Source organism: Rhinopithecus roxellana, chromosome 5 (assembly GCF_007565055.1).
Source record: "Rhinopithecus roxellana isolate Shanxi Qingling chromosome 5, ASM756505v1, whole genome shotgun sequence".
Lineage (NCBI taxonomy): Eukaryota > Metazoa > Chordata > Mammalia > Primates > Cercopithecidae > Rhinopithecus > Rhinopithecus roxellana.
This window is the reverse complement of record NC_044553.1, coordinates 146,413,643-146,425,120: the sequence shown is the minus strand read 5'-3', so window position 1 is coordinate 146,425,120 and position 11,478 is coordinate 146,413,643. Positions and strand designations below refer to the sequence as shown.

The following is an 11,478-nucleotide window of genomic DNA, read 5'->3' as shown; positions in this document are numbered from 1 at the left end:
TTTTGGGTGTCTTTAAGTTCCTCTTCATCCATGAAGCCTCCCCAGACTAGGTAGAGAAAATGGAAGTTTTAAAAACTTATAATCAGTCCTTTCTCTGGCCTGTCCAAGACGTTTATTTTCAGTTCATTATATTAGAAAATAACATTTTGAATGAAAAAACAAAAAGTCAACAATTTTTAAACAAGTGATAAATGGACATCAACCTGTATATTGATGTCCACAGTGTACGTCTCCTCAGAATCACGAACTCCTAAGAGCAGGAAGGTACTAGGGGTGAGAATGGTACACAGAAAAAGAAAAATGAAGGTCTTTAAATTACCTTAATGGATATATTTAACCACTTGGAGAAAGTAGCTATAGCAGTGGTGCCCTACAGCCAGCTCCTACCAGCTCCCATTGCTACATTCCTACCCCAGTGTTGCTCCAGGGACTTTTTATCTCTTGGGTTGCTGTCCATTAATCCTAATAAAGATGAGAATAACTAATAATCACGAACATTTTGACAAACTCACCACAGATTACAGTGTTTTCACATCTGCTGATTAAAAGCAGGTATTACTGTTGTCCCTGCATTTTGTAAAAATTGAGTGTTGGGAAAAATCACAAAAATGTTTGGAGGTCAAACAGCTAGTAAGTGGGTGTTCTGGTCCTCTAATCCAGGTCTTCTGATAACAAATCCCAGGTAACAACAGCTAGAAGGTCTTATCCCTTCCGGAAGCACTTTCAGTTTACTGGGAAAATTTAATAAAAAACCTAAAAAGCCTTTAAAAATTAAATAACTCTCGAATGCTGAAATTTTGGATAATTTTAGGTCGCTGCTAGAGTGTTTCCTCTGAAATCATGTAAGTATCCTGTCAACATGGTGGATTCTCCATGATAGGCTCCGACAGGAAAGATAGGCTGCTAGAAGGCATGGGAAGCTGGTTCATCTGGGAACTCATCTCACAACATCCCAAATCCATGTTTTGTTGTTAATCATGAAGTACAACGTTCTTATTAAGGGTGCCACAAATATGCATTTGCTACGTCTCTTTGTATAACCAACTGAGGAAAAGTCCTAATAGATTCTCTATTACAGATCACTTTAATTACTATCTACATGATATATTGTATTTCCAGACATATTAATTAAGGAAATAACTCTCCTTTTTCCTTTATCATGACCTAAACCTCATGACTACACTGAACAGCTTTCCATGCATATGTCTTTATCAAGCCTAAAGAAATGGTAGAAATGAGCAAAAAAGATCACAAAGAGGGGAAAACAACTCTGGAGGGAAGTCAGCATTCCCGGGTTCCAGGCCTGGCTCTGTTTCCAACCAACGGTGTGATCTTGGAGAAGACACTTGATCTGCACCTGAGTTTCCAGATGTGGGCAACACTGGTTTTGGATCTTTTACAAGTATGCAACTCACAGGCTGCCAATAATGTATCAGTAATTAATCAGTCAGCCCAAACTATTTTCATTATTTTTCATTTTAATGAATATTTAGTCTTTAACCATATGTGTGTCTCAGAGTGCCCAGAGGAAATATTAACTAATTCTCTAAAAAGGTTATGATCAGAAGAATGCAAAGAACAGAGAATGTGCATATGTCCTAGAAGTAAGGTGGTTTTCTATTATGCACACACACCATCATGGAAGACTTTCATGGGTAATGGAGTCAGTTTGTGCACTCATTGATTTTTCAGTGTGTGTCTAGAAGTTAATTATTGAAAAAATTTGATCTTTCTTATTATTTCTATATATTTTTGAGACGGAGTTTCGCTCTTGTTGCACAGGCTGGAGTGCAGCGGTGCAATCTCGGCTCACTGCATCCTCCGCCTCCCGGGTTCAGGCGATTTTCCTGCCTCAGCTTCCCAAGCAGCTGGGATTATAGGCACATGCCACCAGGCCAGGCTTGGCTAATTTTTGTATTTTTAGTACAGATGGGGTTTCATCATATTGGTCAACCTGGTCTTGAACTCCTGACCCAAGGTGATCTGCCCGCTTCAGCCTCGCAAAGTGCTGGGATTACAGACATGAGCCACCGTGCCCAGCCCAGTATTTTGTTTTTTAATGTGAGGGCACCACATGTTATCAAGGTATTTGCTATCTGATCGTTTTGGGGGCAGTGGAAAGAACAGGCAAGAAAAGGAAAGGAAAGAAAAGGAGAAGGGTAGAAAAATCCTTAAAAATATTTTGGTGAGGAAAATGTGTACTGTGTGTCTACTTACAACTAAGCGATTTCCACAATGAGGATTCAAAAGAATATATTGTATCAAGACTCTCTTGGCCAGGAATGGTGGCTCACGCCTATAATCTCAGCATTTTGGGAGGCCTAGGTGGGATGATCACTTGAAGTCAGGAGTTCAATCAAGACCAGCCTGTGCAACACGGTGAAACCCCATCTCTACCAAAAATACAAAAATTAGCTGGATGTGGTGGCAGATGCCTGTAACCCCAGCTACTTGGGAGGCTGAGGCAGGAGAATCGCTTGAAACTGGGAGGTGGAGGTTGCAGTGAGTGGAGATCGCACCACTCCACTCCAGCCTGGACAATAGAGTGAGACTCTGACTCAAAAAAAAAAAAAAGAACTCTCAAAATATTCAAATATTCTAAGATTCTAAGTCCAAAAAGAAAGATACAATAGAACTATTTATTTGTCTATACATTAAACTTCTGCTAATTTCAACCATGTTATACCCAGTTATAAATTAAAAAGAGATCAAAATAAAACTCAGAGCCTATTTCCTTTTCCTTTATATAGAAATCTTTCAAGCTCAGAGACTAGACTTTTGAACTAATGTAAACTTCGTGAGGCTTCATGAGACCATTTCCTTCATAGTTCCAGCACTTAACTCAAAACCTAGTTTATAGAATGGATTCAATAAATATTTGTTAATGAAGCCAAGTGATTAGATAAACAAAATGTAGTATAACAATGCAGCAGAATCCTATCAGGCCATAAAAAGAAATGAAGTGCTGATACATTCTACACATGGCTAAAACTTGAAACCATTATACTAATTGAAATACGTCACAATAGGCCACAAATTGTATAATTCTATTTATGCGAAATGTTCAGAATATGAAAATCCTCAGAGACAGAAAGTAAATAAATAACTGGCATGGACGGGAGAACAGGGAGTGACTCCTAAGAGTATAAGATTTCTTTGGTGGGAGATGAAAATTTTCTGAGTGTGGTGATGGTTGCACAGCTCTGTGAATATACTAAAAATCACCAAATTGTACACATTACAAAGTTGAATTTTAAGTTGTGTAAATTTTGTGTCAATAAAGCAGTTATTTTATACAAGATTAAAAAAATAAAGATTTGTTAATGAATGAGGAGATTAGAAGCAGTATTCAGTAGCTGGGGTTGTTGAAGACTGGTACAAAAAATTAGGAGAACTGATGGCTGACACCCTGGAATCCAAAGAAAGAGTGAGAAAAATCATAAAATCCAGACACAAAGGAAGAAACAGTCCTACATACTTTACTGACTCTAAGGGATAATAGCACAGATACAAAAACAATTGGCAGTAGCAAATGACTCTGAGTCATTAAGAAAATATTGAACTTTGTTCAATATATGTCATTTAATAAAACTCAAGGAGGGAGCTATACAAGGCACTCTTAAGATATTTTTATTGGACAGGATTAAAATATCATTCTCAGAACCCTTAGTGCCCTCATATGCTAGATTTCCTTTTCAAAATGTAATCTTGATGATATACTAACATGTAACTGAAACCTCCCTTCCCTTCAAAACATCCTTGGTTCTACTCAAGGACCTCTAATTCCATAGTATCTTTTGTAGACACAGAAAGCATGCGTTTTCTTTGTCTTTGTGATGTATTACACCTCCCAGTGCAGAATTTTAATATATTCCACATATCATATCTTCCTGTTTCGGTTACAAAACAGTACAGAATTGGATCAGCAACACAATTTAAACTTGTTAATGCAACCGTGATTCTATACATTGTGTAAGTTCGCTTCCCAGACTTGCTGTGGTCTTTGAAATTCATATCATGCTCTAAAATGCAGCGAATCAGCAACATCACATGAAAGGGAGTAAAGCATAAGACAAAAGTAACTGTGATGCTGACAAGTAATTTTATGATTCTCTTCTTTTCCTTGTTTTCCGTGGCTTTATTGTGCCGCACAGCTTGGTAGACTTGCCGGTTGCAGATCAGGATGGTGACCAAAGGTATTGCATAGCCTGTACATGTCCTGAACAAGTTGAGGTTGATTTGCCATTTCTCTAAAGGGTATCTGTCATAGCATAAAGTAAAATTAGATTTTTTGACATCGCAATATTCAACAACTGTTTCATCTTCCCACAACATGACAGCATTGAAGATGGTCTCCAGTGTCCAGATGGACAGGCTGACCATGAGTGCAAATTTTCTTGTCCTTAGGAAAAAAAACTTCAAAGGGTAGACAACAGCCAAATACCGATCAATGGCAATGCAGGCGAGGAACGCTGTGCTGCTGTAAAAATTCATGTACGTGAGAAAAGCACTCCCTTTGCACAAGGCAGGAGAGAAAGTCCAGTTGTCTTTATTCCAAGTATAATCAATCCATAAAGGGAGAGTTAATGCATAGAGCAAATCTGATAGTGACAAACTGAAGAGGTAAATTCCTAGTTCACTTTCCTTCTTTGCTTGCAGGAAAGACACACATAGAGATCCAATATTGGCTGGAATGCTGACTATAATCACAAAGATGTAAACAATGGGAAACAAATAGTGATCCAGGTCATGCTGTTCTTCAATACATGTGCTGTTCATTTTTTTTTTTAAGGTAGCAATTATATTAGTTCTTAGAAAGTAAACAGAAAAGTCTTGTCTCGTTGTAGTTCGTTTTGAACATCGAATTCTCTTTTACTGAGAATTCTTTTTCAATTTTTCTTTGTTGTCTAAAGTTCTAATTAATTCATCAATGCTTTTAAAGCGTGGACGTAGATCAATTTTTACACAGATATCAGCAGTTGGAAGTCAAAATCCAGGCTCCTGGCAGTTGGCTAAAGGGGTCAATTGAATTTAATAAACAGAAGTCCATGTGTCCATTATCACAGAACGCTGACAAGCAGCCCACAAGGATCAACTGAGGCATTTGTAAGTGTACATGGAGAATTGTCCGCAATTTGTTTTTCTTCATAAATCTCACAGTAGATTGGTGCAAACATGAATATACAAGGCTTTGCTTTCACAAGATTGGTATTTCCTTTTAAAATTCCTTTCTTTCTGTAATGAAAGATGAATTAAAATTGTTTAGATGTTTAAGATACATAAGTTCATGACAATCATGATTTTGAAATAATCCCTTTTTGTTTCATTTATTGAAGATATTGAAAATGCATTAAGTTACAGTGAGGGTGTTTAAAATGGGAAAATTATCTTAGTGACTTCAGTAAATAAAGTCAAGCCAAGATATTTTACTTATTTCAAATAAGAATTACCTGAGGCATGCTAGTTTAGAGTGAATTATATTTCTCAATGGACATAACCCAATAACACAAAATTCAAGTTAAAAAGTCATTTTAGCAGCTAAAGATAAAAAAAATCTGTTATTGACACTTCTCAAAAGAAGACATTCATACAGCCAACAGACACATGAAAAAATACTCATCATCACTCGCCATCAGAGAAATGCAAATCAAAACCACAATGAGATACAATCTCACACCAGTTACAATGACAATCATTAAAAAATCAGGAAACACCAGGTGCTGGAGAGGATGTGGAGAAACAGGAACACTTTTACACTGTTGGTGGGACTGTAAACTAGTTCAACCATTGTGGAAAACAGTGTGGCAATTCCTCAAGGATCTAGAACTAGAAATACCATTTGACCCAGCCATCCCATTACTGGGTATATACCCAAAGGATTATAAATCATGCTGCTATAAAGACACATGCAGACGTATGTTTATTGCAGCACTATTCACAATAGCAAAGACTTGGAATCAACCCAGATGTCCATCGATGATAGACTGGATTAAGAAAATATGGTACATATACACCATGGAATACTATGCAGCCATAAAAAAGGATGAGTTAATATCCTTTGTAGGGACATGGATGCAGCTGGAAACCATCATTCTCAGCAAACTCTCGCAAGAACAGAAAACCAAACACTGCATGTTCTCACTCATAGGTGGGAATTGAACAATGAGAACACTTGGACACAGGAAGAGGAGCATCACACACTGGGGCCTATTGTGGGGAGGGGGTGGGGGGAGGGATAGCATTAGGAGATATACCTAATGTAAATGACGAGTTAATGGGTGCAGCACACCAACATGGCACATGTATACATATGTAACAAACCTGCACGTTGTGCACATACATGTACCCTAGAACTTAAAGTATAATAAAAGAAAAAGAAAAAAAAGAAAAAAAAATCTGTTATTTGTCTGTGATTGATAAATACTTTTGCATGTGTGATCAACTGTATGGTTATATGATTTCAAATTTCTAATTTCATATGCAATCTAGGTGTATGGCATTTTCAAAACTCACCTTATTATCCAAAGAAATACTATAATAGAAATACAATAAAGTTTTAGAATTTTAAAATGTAGCAGTTTGTTAAATCTTAGCATATAACTAGACAATCCTACTTCTGTTTATCTTTTTGTTTCCTCTGTAGACTAACTTACTTTATTTTTCTTATACTTTTATAAATGAGAGGACAGAAAGTTCTCAATTCTGGGTAAAATCTTGTAATCATTAATTTCCATCTTTATATCTGATGGTTGATTAGGTTAGTGTCTTTTTAAAGCTCTGATGTTATAGATTCACATAAAAGTAAAGGTTCTATCCTTCTCTCCATACTGGAGTAGAGAAATATTTTGTCTATATCCCTTTGCTGCTGAGGCTTACCGGTGGCTTAGATTATTTACCTGGTGAATATCTTCACAGAAAGCTTTGTAGAAACACTATTCAGGGCACCAGAATCACTCCGTCTCAACTGTTGATTAATCCTGAGCACAAAAAGACCTACCATCACAAGTCACAAGAATTCTACTAGCAGAGTAAACCATATGGGAGAATATATCATATTTCACTCTTAAGCAGAGAACTAAAACTCCTGAAACCTTTTAGCTTTATCAACCTGAAAAACAGGAATAAAATGTGAAAAACAGCCTTTTAAATAAATAGGGAAGCTTCCAAAGGGGGGTAAAATTCATGATGGAAGAAAGGAGGTGGGAGCTGCTATCAGGGAGGTGAGTGAGCGTTGGAGCTCTGGATGGCCTGAAGGCATATGAATGACTAGGGATCCAACTGCTAGGGATCAGAGAAACTAGAGACAAAGCTTGGGCCTATGCAGGTAAGAAGGGGTCCTTGACCATCCCAAACACATGGGATCCAGGAACCTCTGCTGTCAGGGAAAGGGTGAACTAGAAAATAAACAAAATAACAAATTCCACAGAGATTTGCAGACAGTAGAGAAAAGATGGCAATTTCCCTGCCTCTGCTTGGTTTCTGTGAGGAGTTACAATAAAAAATTCTACCCTAAGTAGTAGTGGCCTGTGGGGTCCTCACTTGGAAACTGGGTCTGGGTCTACATTATTAGTTTGGTCCTACAAACTTCAGGCCAACCTACATGTTCAACTTCATTAGTCATCAGAGGAATTCAAACTAAAATTAAAATGATATACCACTACACACCCAACAGAATAAATAAAATGAAAATAAGACAAAATATCAAGTGTTAGGGAGGAAACAGAACGCCTTGACTCATATGCTGTTGATTAAAAAACCATTTGGCACTTATGCATACCATATGATCCAGCAATTCCACCTCTAGGTATTTGGTCAACATAAATGCATACATATGTTAACCAAAAGACAGGTACTAGAATTAGAATATTCACAGTAACACTACTTGTAATATCCCCTAAATAGAATGCCCATTAGCAGTATAATAGATGAGTAAATTGGGATATAGTAACACCGTTGAAATCTACACCTCAATGAATAAATTATTGCTACATGCAATCACATGGTTGAAAATCACAAATATAATGCTGAGTGATAAAAAATGACACAAAACAGTATGTATTACCTGATATAAACCAGGCAAAGTTTATTTATGCTATTAGGAGTCTGGGTAGTGGCTACCTTTGGGGAAAGGCTGGGTGCTGCTGGAAGAGGGCATGAGGAGGACTTCTGAGATTTGGTAATGTTCTATTTCTTGATAGGGGTGGCTGGTTCCATAAGCATGCTCAGTCTGTAGAAATGCATCAAGTTGTACACTTAGGATATGTGCATTTTGCTGCTTGTGTATTGTATTGCAATGAAAACATTAAAGAGTGGAATCGAAAGGCTGTGTGAGATGGCATGTAGAGCATCTTGACAAACAAACATCTGTTTTACCTGCAGATGGAACATACATGCCTTCCTAAGACATTTGATTTCATTTCTATCCTCATATATAAAATGTAATTGAGAGAAACAAAACAATAAATAAATAATTTACATAATTATGAAAATACATTCACCAAAAATAAAGGTTAACTATATATGAAAAAATAAATTCTAGGCTCCTGGAAGAAGTAGACACAGATCCCCCCTTGAACAAGTCCTCTTTAACTCAGGCCTCAAAGAATCCTACAGAGAGAGTTCCAACAAATATGACCTTATTCACACACACACACACATACACAAACACACACAGAGAGAAATGAGTAACTACGTGTGAGATTGAGCAGAAACAACAAAGTAAACCAAATCCACAAAATTTTAGAGATAAAATTAATATATATAACACAAAATAAGTATGTTTAATAAATAGGGAAGTATGTTAAATAAATAGGGAAGCTTCCAAAGGGGGAAAGATTCGTGATGGAAGAAAGGAGGTGGGAGCTGCTATCAGGGAGATGAGTGAGCGTTGGAGCTCTGGATGGCCTGAAGGCATATGAAGGAACTCACTAGGGATCAGAGAAACTAGAGACGATGTTTAAAGAAACAAAATAAGGGATTTAAAAACATGAGTAAGGAGGAAGTGATTATTAAAAAATGACAAGCCATATTTTTAGAAAGACTGAAAAAGACTTTCTAAAAATAAAAAATATAATAATTTAAATTTAAAACTCAACACAGGGACTAACCAACTGATTAGATCCAGCTGAAGGGAAAATCAGTATATTGCAGGATAGAGATAAAGAAGTAACACAAAATTATCAGCATGTTAAGGACAGGGGAAAACATAAAAGAGATATGGAGAAAAGGTGAAAAGGGTAGCATATACATAATTGGAATTCTATAAAGATTGAAAAGAGAGAATGTTGAAAAGGCAATATTCACAAAGATGATGAGCTTTCTAGAACTGATGAAGGAATCCTGAGGATGGATGAAGAATCCTCATATATCTTCAAAACTCATGGAATCCACAGATTTATGAAGCTTAGAAAATCTCAAATAGGATTAAAAACACAAAAATGGAAACCTATACTTAGACACATCACAATAAAATTGCAGTTCGCCAAAGACTAAGGAAAAAAGAGCCAGAGAGGAAGGATGGACTACCTATGAAGGATGGAATTTAGACGGACAAAGGACTTCTCAACCGCAATAATAGACAGCAGAAGATTAAAAGTTCCAAATTGCTAAGAAAATATACGTCATCCTATAATTATATACTCAACAGAACTAAATTTCAAGGACCAGAGGAAGAATTAGGACATTTTCAGATAAACTACCACTGAGAACATTTACATCCAAAATCCTCACTAAAGAAACTTGTAAAGGATATAACCGAAGTAGGAAAAGGACACTAGAGTAATGTCTGAGATGCAGGAAGGATTGAATCAGCCCCCGCGGATGGGACTCTGATGCACATACACCACGTCCAACACTAGGCTCGTGTGTCTTGGGGAGAACACCTGAATCATGAAAACATCCTCCCTTAAGACCAGGACCGAGAAAGTCGGGTAATGGGCAGTGTGTTCCTCTTCCTCCTCTGTTTGTGTTACTCAATAAATAGGCATCATTTTCTTTAAAAATGGGATGATAGATTAAATGAAAAAAATGATTTTTAGAAAGGTTTATAAGGTTTTCAATGGAATACATTTCTCTAGCTGTAAAAGCATTTCCTGCCTTGACTTAACCACAAGACAGGATGGGTTGATGAAGCAGACAGAGGCCCTCTTCTCTGTAGTGACGCAGAGGCAGTACAGGCTTGTGGTTATGAGCGTGGGCTCTGGAGACAATTCAAATGCCTCTCAACAGCACTCTGGGCCCATTTGTGTTTCTTCACTTCTCTAAGTTCCCGTTTTCACATGTGTAAGTTTCTAAGATTGTTGTGAGGGTTAAATGAAATGACATATGAAGCAAAGTTCCTAGCACATGGGAAGCATTCACCGTAGGTTAGCTGGTAATATTGTTTTAATGACATTGGTAATGTGCTCCAATCTTTGTGCTGTCCCCTACATTTCCTGAAAAGAAATAATCCTTAACCATCTAGCCAGAGCATAGCAGAAAAGCTGGAGGTGCTCAGAGTGTAATTTGTATGGTAACATTTCACATATAATATCAAGCTCTGCAGATAATAGTTGTTCATTTAATTTGGGTGGATTTGAGATTTTCATGGAAAACTGTATATAATTCCTATTATAGTATTCATATATCTTTTCAGATATTATTTTGGCTCCTTTAATCAAATTTTGAGAAAATTGTTTTTAGAATCAGAATTGAGAAATTTTGGTGAGTTTTTAAGTTTTAAATTTTTACCAGATGTCAAAAAAGACAATCTACAGTATATTAAAGTGTATCTATTCTTGAACAGCTCTAATAATAGTACACATCATTGATGATGATCAAAAGTAAAATATTTTCCTACAGTGTTATAAAAAATGCTTGCTTTCATTTATCAGTTTAATAGTTACTTATTAAGACTCTACTATATATTTCAGGCACTGTGGTAGTCACTTATTAACTAATAAGTATTACTTGACATTTATTAATACTGGAAATATCGTTCCTAACATCACATTTTTTTCTGATGGATATAAAAAATATTTACTGGACCATTGTACAGATGAGGGATTGGTGCCAGATAGCTCTAAAGCCAGGAGGTGGTAGGCTTCTTCCTAAATACTGAATCAAGTTTGCCAAAGCACTCTTTCCTGAAAAGAAAATAAAGTATGAACAACCCCCTTTTTCTATATCTATAGTTTTACCTAATTAGTTCTAAATTTAAAGTTTGGCCCTTTACCACTGCTCAAAGTAGAGGAAACCATGTGTCTTCCTCACTTCTTTCTCTCTTATAATAATTTGCATTACTACATTTATACAGCCTAAACCAGGTAGAATGTTGCGAACATCGCTGACAATTATGCCAAAGCATGTTATCTATTTTAAAATCTTATTTTATTTTTTAATCTTATACTTACCCATGTTTCTTCGGGTGATGCGTTTGTTGACCGAGGAGCTTGATAAATCTGTGCCTGCATCAAGTCAAGAAGAGAAACCAACACTGCT

The 11,478-nt window shown here is 36.6% G+C and overlaps 1 protein-coding gene across 1 annotated transcript; it reads right to left on the bottom strand.

Moving 5' to 3' along the window:
• Positions 1-3,551: 3,551 nt before the first annotated feature.
• On the bottom strand, positions 3,552-11,478 carry GPR65 (G protein-coupled receptor 65). Its single transcript, XM_010371316.2, has 2 exons — positions 11,391-11,478; positions 3,552-5,235 (listed from the first exon to the last, which is right to left on the bottom strand). Exon 2 carries the CDS (start codon positions 4,777-4,779, stop codon positions 3,766-3,768), a length of 1,014 nt encoding a protein of 337 aa, XP_010369618.1. The 5' UTR covers positions 4,780-5,235; positions 11,391-11,478; the 3' UTR covers positions 3,552-3,765.

Excerpts from the sequence above, each read along its gene's own strand:
- GPR65 (XM_010371316.2), bottom strand. The coding sequence starts at position 4,779 with ATGAACAGCACATGTATTGAAGAACAGCATGACCTGGATCACTATTTG.